Source organism: Labeo rohita, chromosome 20 (genome assembly GCF_022985175.1).
Source record: "Labeo rohita strain BAU-BD-2019 chromosome 20, IGBB_LRoh.1.0, whole genome shotgun sequence".
Lineage (NCBI taxonomy): Eukaryota > Metazoa > Chordata > Actinopteri > Cypriniformes > Cyprinidae > Labeo > Labeo rohita.
The window spans coordinates 22,038,447-22,055,255 of record NC_066888.1 but is presented as its reverse complement, the minus strand read 5'-3'; the positions used below and the strand labels follow the sequence as shown (position 1 = coordinate 22,055,255).

The following is a 16,809-nucleotide window of genomic DNA, read 5'->3' as shown; positions in this document are numbered from 1 at the left end:
AAATCCTGAAATGTTTTCCTCAAAAAACACAATTTCTTTACGACTTTACAACGAAGAAAGAAAGACACAAACATCTTGGATGACAAGGGGGTGAGTACATCATCTGTAAGTTGTTGTTCTGGAAGTGGACTTCTCCTTTAACTCTAAATATTCCTTTGATCTGTTAAACCAAGGAATTGCCAGAGGTGATTTTTATATTGGGAATGTTATGACTCAAAAGTGTGCTAACCTTCATGCTGTGCAAAGAAAAAACTCTATAGCAAAGTTTTGTTTTGGTTTTGGTTTTTCTAAAAGCAATTCAAAAGTCAAGAATAGCTGTCCAAAATAATGCAGGTATCACCTAAAACCTGTGTTCACAACTCCCTGTTGTTATGATGGTGCCATGGCAATCCCTGATAGGAATCCTAATGGGGTTTACCTACATTTGCACCACACCCAGTTACAATGACAATCCGCACACTCACCTGCTGAGATCCTGCTATGGGTGTGTATCCATGAGCAGGAAAAAAAAAAAAAAGCCGTTTTTACCTCACATGAGTAATAACTTCAGTTCACCTCCCACACCTCAGGTTTGTCAAACCACGCTTTGATCAACAGTAATGTTACTTACAAAAGGCATATATAGAAAGACAAGAAGCATGCATGGATCTATATAGATACATACTATCGCTATTTAAATGCCCCATTTTAAAACAGAATCATAGTTGCTCTGTTGACTCACATGGTTATTCATAGTATGACATTCAGAGCAATTACATTAATAAGAAAAGGAAAGGAAAATGAAACTGTAGTTCCATTAGTGTGGTTAAATAAAATTGAAGAAGTTATAAAACCCATGAGTCATGCAAAGTATGGAGTTATCAGGCTATGTCATGTCATACCATCATTAAAAAAACTAACCACAACTTCCACTTCCAACATGTAAATTCATGACTTGTCATTTTTCAAAATAATGCTTCAGCACAATTTTTTTCTGTGTTCGAGGACAGTAAAATGATGTGTCATTTTAGTGACTGGGTTAATTTAAGTAAATCATTTTTGTTTGTGTTTGTGATGTCAATCGGATATACACAGGAAGGATACAGCGAGGAATAGTTAGGCTGAAAAGATGAGTGTTTTCACTCTAATGAGGTCAATCCTACTTATGTACCATCTGTACATTTACATCCACTGAGCCAGAACGGTCAGCGCTGCTTTATCTCATCGCTCTCATTCTTCCTCTTTCTCTGTCTCTCTTTCTCTTACCCAGATTTCTCTTAATTTATCTATCCACCCCTCCTTAGTAACTACAATGCATATTTCAATAAAAACTAATATATGCGTACAGATGTAATATACCATTCAAAAGTTTAGAGATCGGTAAGGTTTTAAAGTATTTTTAAAAGAAGTCTCTTTTGTTCACCAAGGCTACATTCATTGCTCAAAATACAGTAAAAACAATAATATTGTGAAATATTCATTTACTACTTTAATGTGTTTTAAAATTTTAATTTATTTCTGTGATGGCATCCATCAGATGCAAGTGATATTCTTTTTATCAATTGCTGAGTTACACTCTGACTCACAGTCTGAACATTAGTTAGTTCACCCAAAAATGGAAATTCTGTCATTTATTACTCACTTTCAAGTTGTTCCAAACCCGTAAGACCTTTGTTCATCTTCGGAACACATATTTAAGATATTTTTGATGAAATCTGATAGCTTTCTGGCCCTGCTTATATAGAGAGCAAACACAACTGACACGTTCAAGGCCTAGAAAGGTAATAAAGACATTGTTTAAATAGTCCATGTGACATCAGTGGTTCAATCATAATTTTATGAAGCTACAAGAATACTTTTTGTGCACAAAGAAAAAAATAACAACTCACGTCTTGACAATTCCTGATGTCGCGTGGACTATTTTAACAATGTCCTTACTATGTTTTTGGGCCTGGGAATGTTTCAGTTGCATTGCTGTCCGTACAGGGTCAGAAAGCTCTCGGATTTCATCAAAAATATCTTAATTTGTGTTCCGAAGATGAACAAAGGTCTTACAGGTTGAGTAATTTTTGGGTAAATTGTCCCATTAAAAGTATCCAAAATGCTTAATCCATTAGCCATACCCAAAATATTGTAGTCTAAAATTATGTTTACTGTTAGCCTGTTAAACACTGCTTAATCTCTGCACATAAATGACTGCCAGCAAGAGATCTGATGTAGCGTGTACCAAACCAAAACCTTTTTCTTCAATGTTAGCATACATTTTCAGCTTTTATCCCCTGTCTTTCCTGCGTTGTTCTTAATATCTTATACAGTACTGTGCAAAAGTCTTAGGCCACTAGTATTTTCATCAGCTAAAAAATGGTTTAAAGTCAGTTAAAGTCGGTCTTTTGCTGTAGTGTCAGTAGGAAATATCAGATTACATGTCCAAACATTCATTTTGCCATTAATCGTGATAATCCAGTGAGATTTTTGTTTGCACAAGGAGTCTGTCAACAGCAAGTGCTCTGCACAGAGATCTGATCTCATCATCATCCAGTCTGTCTGAAATGACATGAAGAAACAGAACAAACTCAGACAGACTAAATCCAGAAGAACTGTGACAAAGTCTCCAGGATGCTTCAAGAAACCTACCTGCAAAGCTGCAGCAGTTAAAAGTTTTAGGCACTTGTGTAAAAATGCTGTAAAATGAGGATGCTGTCATAAATAGATTTTCTTTATCAATTATCTTGAAGCATCTTGGAGACGTTGCCACAGTTCTTCTGGATTTACTCTGTTTCAGTTTGTTCTGTGTCTTCATGTCATTCCAGGAAGACTGGGTGATGATGAGATTAGATCTCAGTGTGGAGCACTTGCTGTTGTCAGACTCTTTGTGCAAACAAAAATCTCACTAGATTATTACAATTAATGGCAAACAGAATGTTTGGAAATGTAAACCGATATTTTTTACTGACACACTACAGCAAAAGATAGAAATAACTTACATTAAACCATTTTTTAGCTGGTGAAAATACTAGTGGCCTAAAACTTTTGCACAGTACTGTATATCACTGTCCTCTCTCAGCTATGGTACCTTTGTCTTTGGTTGTGTTTGAAACAGCATCTAATTACTGCCCTTAAATCCTCTTAAGTGCCCTGTGCTATTTCTGCATAGGAGCACAGAGTTGTCCAACGTATTGTGACTTAAGAAAGCTTCTTTGTGCCCTCCCCATGCACACTCAAAAAAGAATGAAGGACAAGCTAATGGTGATAGTGACCATATAACCGCTCACTAACAGGACGCATTCGGACGGTAAAAAACAAGGTGAGCAGGCAACTATTTTGATTTGGTAGGTTGTATAAAACTGATTTATTTATGCAGTTACATATTATTTTAATGTCTAGTCAGCTTCATGCTTAGATGCATCTTTTCCAGTTTGTTCTGTTTTACAGCTTTAAGTGCGTCACAGTGTTATTTAATTAAAGCTTATAGTCTATTCATCTTCATGATTAAGTGCACATTTTCCTGTTTGTTCTGTTTTGCAGCTTTAAGTAAGTCGCAGTGTTATTTAACTAAAGCCTTTGTAATCATAGGCCTGGGCATACTTTTAATTAGCTGTGATGTTACAGCCGAATGGATTGCGTGAAACAAAGCCTACTTTGATTTGATTTTCATGCTAAAGTTACAGCATAATTCCTTTTCTATGAATCAATGAAACCTTGGAGCTGACATTTTAAGTGGGTTGTTCAGATACATGTAGATAGCAGTAGTGTTGTCTACGGTATATTTATCTTGGCAAACTATGCAAACGTCGATGCAATGTTTATCATTTTGCATGATTCAACAAGACTTCAAGATTCAGATTGACTCAGACTGAATAAAAAACATTCAAAAAGACTTGGATAAAAGAAAAAAGAATCAAAGGGGCTAAAAACATGACCAAATCCAGTGCTTAAATATGAAAACACTGTTGTTGTTGTTTTAGGAAAGATGCAAATCTTAAATCACTACTTTCCAGAAATCAAACTGAAATTGAATACTACATTTATCTGTGTGCTCAAACCAAGCATCAAAGTTTAACAAAAGACATAACCAAGAAAACTGAAACAATCTTCAAAGCTGTCACGGGATTCTAGCGGTTGCCATCTGAGCTGAGGAATTGCATCATAGCTGTAATCTCAATTAGCGATCAGTGATTTACTGAGAGTAGTGAAAGGTACAGATGCTGGAGGTGCTGTGAGGTCAGAGGCTAGCGGGGCAAAATGAATTAAAGAACAGTTAAACTGCATTAAGATGATTTCAAGTGAATGGGTTGAACTGGGAACTGATGCATTTTATAAATTATTCTAAGACAGTTTGTCACTCCGTGACATCATATCGACGACACCCACTTGTGCAAACAAATTGGATCAAGTGGTAATCTGATCTTCTTACTCTTGATAAACCTAATATCTTCCAAGAAAGAGTGATCGGGTTCAGCCAGCGACAGATATACTGTTGGCGTGCCAACATTTCAGTGCAGTTTTGTTGCTATACCTTCGAATTAAATGAAGATTAAGTGTATCTTGACTTCCTGCAAAAGTAATGAAACAAATTAAAAAAAAAAGGGTTGGTCAAGAATAGTTGTTTAGAGACATACAGCTTTTGTTACCGTTGTTCAAACCATTAAGAGAATTTTGACATGAAGATTTCACTTTTTTCCACAGATAATCAACAAATAAAAATGTCTGACAGAATCGTAGATGAGGAACCAGTAGCTGTCACTCACACAGGTCAGTATGGCTCTTATTGTTTGTGAGACTGTAAAATGAAGGTGATCTAATGTATTAAGAGCTTTCAGAATGAGGACAGAAAGGGTTTCCCAAACTGGAGTTTGCGAATTGCTTAATTAAATCATAAAATTAATTACTTGCATGTCATATGGCCGTTTACCAACATTAGAGAACCATGTTTTGGATGATTGAAATTTACTTAACTTTAAAACTCTGGTGGAACTTCGAGAAAATATTTTAGGTCAAAGGAGTTTGTCTGAGAGGGAATCCTGACATTATAGTTGCCAGCTTCCCATTGTAAAAAACATGGTGTTCTTGTGGAGAAGTTAAACAAAAGTTTGAAGATACAACCTCAGTGTGTGGACATTTGCTTATTTCCCCCCATATTAGTTAAATTAGAGATAAAATAAATTCCTATAAAATATGTCTGACCTGGACTGAACTGATACCATCCTTCACTGAAAGTGAATTGACTGGAGTAGACTATAGCTTGTCTTGTAATTTATGGTTGGCTTGTTGCAATTAGTTATACTAACTCAAATTTGTTGAGATTAAATTTGTTGAAATGTTCAACTTAAAGCTGCAGTTTACAATTATATAATAAGTGAGTTCATCATGACTCCATTTTCCAAACCATGCTTTTGGCTTATCCTGAATCAATACAGTACACCTATAAAAAGTTTTTATATTCAGACTATTTTAGACTAGTTCTGGTAGGAACCGCTGCGGAATAGCCCAATACCTGCGTGATTTGTCATAGACATAAACAGAGAGGAGTAGCTCTGGCTATAGTGTTCTTCGGCAAGACGCATGCAGTTCCGCTAGAGCAACAAAAGTTACGGACTGCAGCTTTAACTAAAAGTCAACTAAATTTATCATTTTAAGTAAAGCTCGAACTTGAAACAACACATTATTACTTATTATAATCTCACTTATGGTATTTTCTTCTCCAACCATCTCTAGGACCAAAGGGTGTCATCAATGACTGGCGTAAATTTAAACTGGAGAGCACGGACCAGGAGGCTCTGCCTCCCAACAAGAGAGAGCTGCTGAGACAGATGTCATCCCCCCACAAACCCAAGGACTCTTGTGTGGGTGGATTCAATCGCAAGGTTGCCACTTTTGACCATAATTTTAAAATAAATATTTGTTCTTTGAAGAAAAGCATGTTTTTAATGCAGGGGTCACCAGACTCAGTCCTGGAGGGCCGGTGTCCCTCAGAGTTTAACTCCAAACCTAATCAAACACACCTGAACCAGCTAATCAAGCTCTTACTAGTGCTGAATTCCAGACAATTTAAAATTAGGATTTTTCCCACCTCCTAATTGGAAATAACTTCTGTAACACCACTTGATGTCGGATATCCAATTTGTGAACTTGGGGCAGATCGATCTACCTCGACCTCAGTAGGATGCGTCATTTGACGTCAGTGCTTCCAACAAGCATAATGTGAAGTTAGACATTAAGTTTATAAAATGATACTTTAAGTTTAGCTTTTCACCAGCTGTTTTTTAAAATGACAAAAAAAAATCTTCTGTTTTTGCCATAATTGACAGAAATATGTTAACTTGATGTGTGATTGACTAGAGCTCACTTAAAGGGTTAGTCTACCCAAAAAATGAAAATTAGCCCATCATTTACTCACCCTCCAGGCATCCTAGGTATATATGACTTCCTTCTTTCAGATGAATGCAATCTGAGTTATATTGAAAAATTATCCAGGCATTTCTAAGCTCTGTCATGGCAATAGGCAGGTGTTTCTCTTCATCAGTCCAAAACAAGTCAAATAAAGTGCATCCATCCATAATAAAAATGGGCGTTTGGGCATAGGACGTTTGCGGTGTGCATGCGCCGGTAAATCTGGTGCCTTGTTTACCTTTCTCCATGACGTGTCCACGTTTGTCACGTCTGAGCGGCACATGGGCAATGCTGACGTATTACGTCATCCGCCTAGAGCTACTTTCGTGTATGAGCAGTTGGCGCAAGCTAGATTAAAGTGATTTTTACGTTTTACATATGGATACTTTTCTTACAAAAAAGCATCGGTTCACTACAGGAGGCCTTTATTCACCCCCCCGCAGCTGTGTGGGTCACTTTTTATTATGGATGGATGCACTTTATTGGACTTGTTTTGGACTGATGAAGAGAAACACCCGCCTATGCCATTCTAAAGCTTGGAAGTGCCAGGATAATTTTTAATATAACACAGATTGGATTCGTCTGAAAGAAGGAAGACATATACACCTAGAATGCCTGGAGGGTGAGTAAATACTGGGCTAATTTTCATTTTTGGGTGAACTATCTCTTTAAGTTGTAAGTGGGACATTTCAGCTCGGATGTTCCCTCTTCCAACCTTGTCTAGAATGTTGCATAGGCATACTTGAAACTTCCAGGCAGGTGCGTTGGAGCTAACCTCTGCAGGACACCGGCCCTCCATGGAACAAGTATGGTGACCCCTAGTTTAATGGATCGACTTCCAAATTTAAATTGGACTTAAAAGCTTTGAATTTCCCTCCTTATTTTTCACTTTCCAGATGAGTGCTCAGGAGTACGAGCTGATAAAAGAAGATGATGAGAAAAGTCTGCGCAAGTACCGCAAGCAGTGCATGCAGGAGATGCACGAGCGCCTGAGCTTCGGGCCCAAATTTGAGGGTGTTTACGACCTTGACAGTGGCGAGGCCTTTCTGGAGGTCATTGAGAAGGAGCACCGGCTCACAGTGGTGGTGGTGCACATCTTCAAAGATGGAGTGCAGGGGTGCGAGGCGCTTAACAGTTGCATGGATTGCCTGGCCACAGAATATCCCAGCGTTAAATTCTGCCGCATTAGCGCGGCCGCCACTGGAGCTGGTGAGCGTTTCTCGGATGACGTGCTTCCTGCCTTGTTAGTCTACAAGGCAGGAGAGCTTCTGGGGAACTTCCTGGCTGTTACGCAGCATTTCAGCGAGGAGTTCTTTGCTACCGATGTGGAGGCCTTCCTCAATGAGTATGGACTGCTGCCAGAAAAAGAATGCGGCCCTGGAGCTGATGAGGATGAAGCAGATGTTGAGTGATGAAAGATGGCAGAGAGTAAGAATGGATGTAATGAATGGAAGGAATGTTTTTATGAATATGATGAGAATAAGTTACATTATTCTTCCAGCTAACATGATGAGATGCATCCGTGTGCACATCAGCTCAGGGTAAAGATCTCTTTGAGCACAGTAGAGAAAACTACAGAACAACAAGGAAAGGAATCAAGTCAAGAAAAATAATGAGATATTAAACTATCATGTTTTCCCATATAAACAAATAGACAACTGCAAGGATATGAAATAGACAGTGTCATTCGGAATACTTATGCACATATTGTACATGTGACTGCATGTAGCCAAAGATGATGCGAGTAAGAATGGTCCATGGTCAGTTTTAAAGATCTTTCTTTAGAAGCAGCATAACACTGTATTTTCTAATGGCTTCTGTGAATTGCTTCTTAAAGAAATAGTTCACCCAAAAATAAAAAAACGGATGAAAATGTACTCACCCAACAAACATGAGACGTCCACCCGACGTGCAGATCATGTCTATATTCCGACAAAGACGTTGAAATGACGTCGTTTGGACGTCGTTTGCTCAGTGGGCACTATCATGCCATCCAAGATGTAGTTTCTTCATCAAAACAGATTTGGAGAAATGTAGCATTACATCACTTGCTCACTAATGGATCCTCTGTTGTGAATGGGTGACGTCAAAATGAGAGTTCATCAAAAAATTAATAATTCACTATACTCCAGTCTGTCAAAAAACATCTTGTGAAGTGAAATGCTATGTTTGCAAGAAATACATAAAGGCATTTTAACTTTAAACCATTGCTTCTGGCCAGAATACAAATCCATAATTCACATCAAAATCAAAAGACATCATCATAATCATAAGACATATTTGTTTTTAACTGTTTTGGACAGTTTATGCTTATAAAAAGTGCTTGATCTGTGCATATTTCTCTCCTGATTCAGATGAATTTTCACTGGAAAAAGCAATATTACAGTATGGATAGAGGACTTATAAAGATAAGATGCTCATTACAAAGAGACAGCTTTTTACTTCACAAGGCATTAATTGATGGTCTGGAGTCGTGTTACTTGGTTACCATAGTATTTCTATCAGTTGACGGCACCTATTTACTGCAGAGCATCCATTGGTGAGCAAGTGATGTCATGCTAATTTCTCCAAATCTGTTCTGATGAAGAAACATACTCATTTACATCTTGGATGGCCTGAGGGTGAGTAAAATTTTAGCAAATTTTCTTTTTTGGGGGCAAACTATTTAACCTGTGCATGATCACCTTTATGGTTTTCGGTGCGCATAAATTTTGTGAGGTTCAAGATAAGCAGTATCTTAAAATTTAATTCTGTGGTGGGGATAATTTAAACCTACTTTTGGTTTGCATGCACAAGCTGTCTTACTGTAAACTGGTCTAGCTGGAATTTTGCATAAACCAGGAGATTTTATGTAAACTGTATATTTAGGCATACGTAAATAAATGCAAACATTGGAAACATTGAACATTTCCCCTGCCTGTACTGTAGATTTAATTAAAAATACTTATACACATGCTCCACTTGCACACAAATTACATGTCACCCTTGATGAAAGCATTTGAAAAACAGAATCAATCAGGGGAGCAATAAAGTAAAATTCCAGAGAATTTGCACCTTCCTTTAATGTGGTTTGAGAAGCGAGAAGGCACTTGCTGAAACACAGTCTCTGCAGCTGACTTTACTGTGACCTCCAGGTTCAAAAGTTTCATTGAATATTAAAGCATAGGTACTTATTGCACATTTGCACATTTTCCAGTCATTTCCCCCATAACTTGACATGTTCTAATTATGTATTTATGGGAATCTTCCTTTGAGTTGAGCTGCACAGCAAAGGCAATGATCAGGATTAAGATGAACTCCTGATGAACCACGGGTTATAAAGAAGTAAGCCAGCAAATGACATGCTACTGTTCCTGGCTACTAAAGAAGCCAGGGCTTTTCAGTTATATCCTCTTGTTAGAGTGGATTTAAATCTGTTGTTATCTTGAAATAGCTGGTGTAGAGTCAACAAACAAACATAATTCAGTATAGCACTATTGTGTCATCGGTAAGCTTAATTAGTGGCTATACGCCCATACTGTAATGCTTTTATGAGCAGTCTGTGATCTTTTGATCATCTTAGTCTGGAATCTTATTACTGGATTTAAACCCAAGATCAAAATACGGGCTGCCCCGACTTGAGCCTTTGTCATCATGCAGGATATGTTCACTTTAATCCAACAGTTTGCGTTTTTTGAAAATGAATTATTGCAGATTAAATATTTTAAATGACCTACTTAATTTGCACATGCAGTACTGATAAATACAGGCTATATGACTGTATGCTTGAATCCTATAATTTGGCCCTGATTGTTGCCTTACCCAAAACTATGTTTTTAATCTCACCATAGTTCAGAACAAATTCAACAGCATGTGGGGTCGTGAAGCAATTTTTTTTGTTCGTCTGTTCCATATTTGAAAAAGACATGCAAACCAATTTAAGACTTACATATTTTCTCTTGAGGGCCAAGCCATGCAGGCACACCCACTGAGGGCCTGCAGGGTTTGGTGATTTTGTGGTAACGTTTTGTGTGTCTCAAGCCGAGCTCTTGCTATATCGTGCGACGAGGTCGTCTGTGCTTCACACGAACATGTTCTGACAACATCTGCACCTGACACCACGTTTGCCTCCATCCTCTCTGCATGCGTGAAGGAGTAGCCCAAACAGCCAAGTCCTCCTCTGGACTTAATTCCTAAGACATGTTGTCACGGGTTCATGGCTCAGATGGATTAAACAGATTAAAAACTTTATGGATACTGTATTATAAGCCAGTAAAGTATTAATATATATGATTATATATATATATATATATATACATACAAAAAGGGCTGGTTGCATAAAAGACTTAAACTAGTCTTACAAGTTACTCATCAAATTTTTTTCTTCAAGACTGGTCATAATGTTTTAATTCAGTTACATGAAACTGTAGATTAGTTCATTAGTTTAGTACCCCTTGGCTAGCTGCTAATTAGGCTAAGTTTATGCAACTGGCCTCACATGTAACTTATATGCACAGTATCTTACATACATATAGAGCATCTCATACAGTTTGTATGGAATATAATAATATCTAAATGAATACACTTTCATTTAGACTGCAGTGTTTACAGATCTGAAACAAATATTTAAAGACCACTGCTGGAAAGTGACGAAGTTGTTAGTGGTTGAGTTCACAGTTCAGTTCTGTTTATTTTCTCCTGTTTTCACAAGGAACATTGCAGAGAAATCTCCCACATAAAGACCTAATGATGTAAAAGCATAATCATAAAACTGTAATATAAGCACTATATAAATGAACACATGATTAAAAAACACATGCCTAATATGTTATATGCTTTTATGAGTTTTGAATCTGTTATTATGTTAGCCAAGGCTGAAACAGTTCTGAAAATATAAAAACATATTTAGATATTCTGACCACAGTCAAATATCTGTTTTGTTGTTCACTTGTTGTTAATTTTAAAGGGCCAGTTTGATATTCCTGTTGCAAATATTAACATTCAATAAATAACACTTCAGTGTACCTTATACTAGCCATTTATATACACTAAAGAATATTTCTAACATTTTACCTGGGGACATATCATGAAAATCTGACTTTTTCCATGTTTAAGTGCTATAATCAGGTCCCTGGGGCATCTACCAACCCAGAAAATGTGAAAAAGAACAACACAATAACTTTGTTTTGCTAAGTCTTTCTCTGGTAAGATTTCTCTCCCCTAGTGACATGGGGGGACTTATTATAATATTACCACCCCTTAAACGAGAAATCCACTTCCAAATCAAAGATTCGCATATGATGTACTCACCCCCTTGTCATCCAAGATGTTCATGTCTTTCTTTCTTCAGTCGTTAAGAAATTATGTTTTTTGAGGAAAACATTTCAGCATTTTTCTCCATATAATGGACTGATATGGTGCCCCGATTTTGAACTCCATTCCAAAATGCAGTTTAAATGCGGCTTCAAACGATCCCAAATGCGATTGTAAATGGTCCCAGCTGGAAAGAAGGGTCTTATCTAGGGTATCGGTTATTTTCATAAAAATAATTTTATTTATATAATTTATATACTTTTTAATGTCAAACGTTTGTCTTGTCTCACTCTGTTTTTGTTCTGGTTCATGACAGTTAGGGTATGTCAAAAAATTCCCTCAACTTCAAAATCATCCTATATCACTGTTTTACCTTTTTTGTTAAGGGTGTTTGATCTTCTTTGCATGTTTACTTTGCAAAGACTGGGTCGGTACTTCTGCAGCATTGTAGGATGATTTTAAAATGATTTTTGAAGTTGAGGGAGAAAATACAACTGTTTTTCGACATACCCTAACTGTCTTGAGCCAGAATAGTTCAACGAGAGCAAGGCAAGATGAGCGTTTGAGAATAAAAAGTATTTAAATTGAATTTTGTTTATGAAAATAACAGATCGTTTTACTAGATAAGACCCTTATTCCTCAGCTGGGATCGTTTACAATCGCACTTGGGATCGTTCGAAGCCGCATTTGGAAGTTCAAAATCGGGGCACCATAGAAGTCCATTATATGAAGAAAAATGCTGAACTGTTTTCCTCAAAAACATAACTTAATTACGACTGAAGAAAGAAAGACATGAGCATCTTGGATGACAATGGGGTGAGTACATTATATGTGTATCTTTGTTTTGGAAGTGGACTTCTCCTTTAATCTGTATGTTTCCACCCATGGCACCACCATGTTTTTGAGATTTCTTTCCTAGTTGTTTAACTTCACAGACATAACGGACTGTGTTTTTATAACTGTGTATTTAACATTAACTTGTGTGTATTTTACAGTTTAACTGCAATAAGAAATAAAAGAGAGTTTACTATTCGCATACTGTGTGACAGCCGCTCAGAAAACCATATTTTGGACATTTAAATTGATATGGCTTTAAAACGCATGATTTCAGCTCAATAGACATGATAATCAAAACCAAACAGATGTTTTTTAAGAGAGTATCTGAGCTACCAACTGTAAAGGCATAGCCCTATTATGGAAAAAAGGGCGGGGAGCAGAAGCTCATTTGCATTTAAAGAGACATGCATGAAAACAGTGCATTTCTGCTTCCATTCAAAATAGGCACGTACCAAATAATATAATAAATGATCTGTGGGGTTCTTTGAGCTGAAACTTCACGGACACATTATAGGGACACATGAGACTTATATTACATCTTGTAAAAAGGGACATAATAGGTGCACTTTAATGCAGAAGATCTGTGATGATAGTAAACAAGGTACAATATCAAATGAAACAAAATGAAATAAAATAATAAAATAGATGGATCGTCATAACATATGATAAATAGCAGTATTCCTATCATCATTGTGGTCTAATTAAAAACTTAAAGCTTTGTTTAAGTAGCCTGAGAGGTAGCAATTTAACCCAGACAAAACCGCAGGAATTCTACAGTAACAACCTCTGACAACATGAATCATGCATGTGAATGAAACAAATAACTACACAATAAAATAAAACATTGCAGAACTGAGCCACAAAGAAACAAATGTGTCATAAATTATAAAAGAGAGTATAATACTGTTTCAAACAAGGAAAAATGTCAAAAAAAAAAAATTAAAGCAAAAAGACAAACGAAATGAGTCTGTCATAGAAGGGTTTCCTGAGCTCTGAATATAATCGTGGCAAAGGCCTTCTGGGAGTGACGTTGGACACAGGAGAGGTAGTGGGTGGACAGACATGATTGATGTTGATGTCAGGTGTATAAATGGGGCTATAGGTTTGATGGAGGTGAGGTCGGGGGTTGACATGAAGGGGATATGAGATCACAAAGCTTTTTAACTCTGCTTTGTGTGAAAATTACAGCTGCATTCACCACCCACACACACAAACATACTTGAAAACTTCCATCCCTCTTCTTACTCAACATCTTATGTAGCTTTGTCACGCAAAGGTAGTAGCAATGAAGTTTATTTTCCCCATATGTCACTATGGGAACCAGGATTTGGGGTAAAAAAAATTCACGGAATAAAAATTCCACACACATTAAACATTTCCATTAAGCACGTGTACTCACCCAGGGTCAACTATTGCCTCCTTCGGATACTGAAAACAGGAAACTAGACTTCATGTTTAACCATCAATGGCTGTGAAACACAGGATCATAAAAAGCAAGACTTTACGTTAATACTTCTTTATGCAGTTATTATTAATTAATTGGCTCTATAGACTAAGCAAGCAGCATTTTCAAAACATAAAAATGAGGTGTGTGAGATGTTCCCATGGGTCTTTGTTTTTGTAGAGTGTATTGACGTTTGGAAGAGGTGAAAGAGAGCATTGCTTGGCTGATTCAAGGTTAGGGCTGCATAGCAAAGAGAGGCGAGGTTACACTATCTCTCCATACAGACACAAACAGTCTTACTGTAAATAATATCCAGTGCCTGAGGGGCCACTAACGGCATTAACATCTATTATATGTTTTTTTTTTGTGTGTGTTTCCATTTGAAAATTCCATATTGATTATTCATCTGTGGTCTCACTGATATGTGTTATGACTGGTCTAAGGAATGGAAAACTGCTAGAGAATAAAAGCAAGAAAGAGAAGGCAAAGGCGGGTAACGCTACTCATCAAATGAAAGCCAAAGCTGTAGGGGAGAATGGGATGAGATGAGCCAAGTAGAAATGAGACAAAAGTAAAACCAACACATGTAACTTTCAATTATCTCTTATCAGCAATTTTTTAACATTTAACATTTAACATAAGGGCATATAAATATGAATTATAAAAAAAAACTGCAAATAAACTATATAACAACAAAATTACAAACAAAAATGAATAACTGTACACATTATTCTTATTATCTTCATCAATACATAAATCAAAAAGTGTAACATTTTAAAGATTTTAATCATCCAAACTTGGACAGTGTGCAGAATATTATGTAGAATAGAAAAGATGATATAAATGTAATTCAGCGAAGAGTGTAGAGAGTTACTAAAAGCACATTTATGTCGATTTTATCGCATATTTTAACTACTGAGATATAACAAACCTTACAAAAAAATTGGCAAAGTAAGGCAAAGGTTGCCCACGTCAAACTGTTGTCTAACAATACATCTCACTCTGTCGAGTCGGCAGTGCACGTATGACACTACAGCTCCCTCTTGTGTTCATTTTTTTGTTCGAGCTGCCACCTGGTGGATATACATCATACTTCATAGCTTTATTTTGTTTTTATGAATGTACAGTGCTGCTTGAAAGCTTGTGAACCCTTTGGATTTTCTACATTTTGCATAGATATAACACAAAACATTAGCAGATTTGCACACAATCAAAAAAATATACCTTGTCATTTATATACTGAGAAACGTGATCCAGTTGCGAGTTGCAAAAGTATGTGAATCTTTGCTTTCAGTATCTGGTGTGACCCCTTTTTGAAGCAATAACCGCAGGTAACATATTTTGTAACCGCTGATCAGTCCTGCACAACATCTTGTAGGAATTTTAGCCCATTCTTCAGTACAGAAACACTTGAACCTTGTGATATTGTTGGGTTTCCTCTTTTGAACTGCTTACTTCAGGTCCTTCCACAACATTTCAATTGGATTAAGGTCTGGACTTTGACTCAGGCGTACCAGATCATTAACCTTGTTCTTCTTTAACCATTTGTTGGTATAATGACGTGTGTGCTTGTGGTCGTTGTCTTGCTGCATGACCCACTTTCTTCTAAGATTCAGATCTCGGACAGATGTCCTGATATTTTTCCTTTAGAATTTGCTGGTATAATTCAGAATTTATTGTTCCATCAATGATGGCAAGCCATTCTGGCCAAGATGCAGCAAAGCAGGCCCAAACCATGATACAAACACCACCATGTTTCACAGATGGAATAAGCTTCTAATGCTGGAGTTTTTCTTTTTACAAACATAACACTTCTCATTTAAACTCAAAAAGTTTATTTTGGTCTCATCCATCCACAGAACATTTCTCCAGTAGCCCTCTGACTTGTCCACATGATCTTTAGCAAACTGCAGACCGACAGCAGTGTTTTGTTTTTTTTTTTTTTTTTTGTAGGTTTGTTTGTTTTTTGGAGAGTTGTGGCTTTGTCTTTGCAACTCTGCCATTCATACTATGATTGTTCAGTGTTCTCCTGATGATGGACTCATGAACATTAATATAAACCAATGTGAGAAAGGCCTTTATGTGCTTAAAAGTTACACTGATGTCCTTTGCAACCTTGCAGACTATTACAAGTCTTGCTTTGGCTTTGGAGTGATCTTTGTTGTTCGACCACTCCTAAGGAGGGTAAAAGTGGTCTTGAATTTCCTCCGACAACTCTTTTTTGAGGTTTTTAGAAATCTACTTTGTTCATGCCATGATTCACTTCCACCAACATGATCAGACTTTGAAAAATTCCCGTTTTTAATTAAAACAAGGCAAACACTGGCACCTGATAGTCATCCTATGGATTGATAACACATTTGAACAAATGGACTCTAATTTCACCTTAAAATTAACTGCTAATCCTAGAGATACATACTTTTGTAACTCACAAATATTTAACACTGGACCATTTTTCTCAATAAATAAATGACGAACTATATGTTTTCATCTAATTTGTTTGATTGGTTTTGTCAGCTTTCAGGACTTGTGTCAAAATCTGATTAAATTTTTGGTCATATGTATGCCGAAATATATAAAAAATTCTAAAGGGTTCACAAACTTTTAGGCAGCACTGTATATATTCTGGGATTTATCATTAATCCAGTTTCGCTAAATATCATTCAGATTATAGATTAAAAATCAAATATATTTTAGAGATCAGCTTGCTTGCCCTCGCTATTGATTTTACCAGGTTTTTTTTTTTTTTTACTGTTTTTACTATTAACTCGGAGACATTGTTTAAATGTACACAAGACCTTTCCATGACGTAGACACAATTGTCACGTTACTTTTCTCTTCGCTGGTCAGGCTGGACCAATCACAGT

General features: G+C 36.7%; 1 protein-coding gene across 2 annotated transcripts; it reads left to right on the top strand.

Annotated features, from left to right (window-relative positions):
* The first annotated feature begins 3,164 nt into the window (after window positions 1–3,164).
* Window positions 3,165–10,578, top strand: pdcb (phosducin b). 2 transcript variants are annotated; one of them, XM_051138747.1, is made up of 4 exons: window positions 3,165–3,283; window positions 4,666–4,731; window positions 5,695–5,843; window positions 7,266–10,578. In XM_051138747.1, the coding sequence occupies exons 2-4, from the start codon at window positions 4,683–4,685 to the stop codon at window positions 7,779–7,781; spliced, it is 714 nt and encodes a 237-aa protein (XP_050994704.1). In that variant the 5' UTR covers window positions 3,165–3,283; window positions 4,666–4,682; the 3' UTR covers window positions 7,782–10,578. The 2 variants fall into 2 exon arrangements, with proteins under 2 accessions (XP_050994704.1, XP_050994705.1); XM_051138748.1 differs by having other exon boundaries at window positions 3,246–3,308.
* Window positions 10,579–16,809: the final 6,231 nt, after the last annotated feature.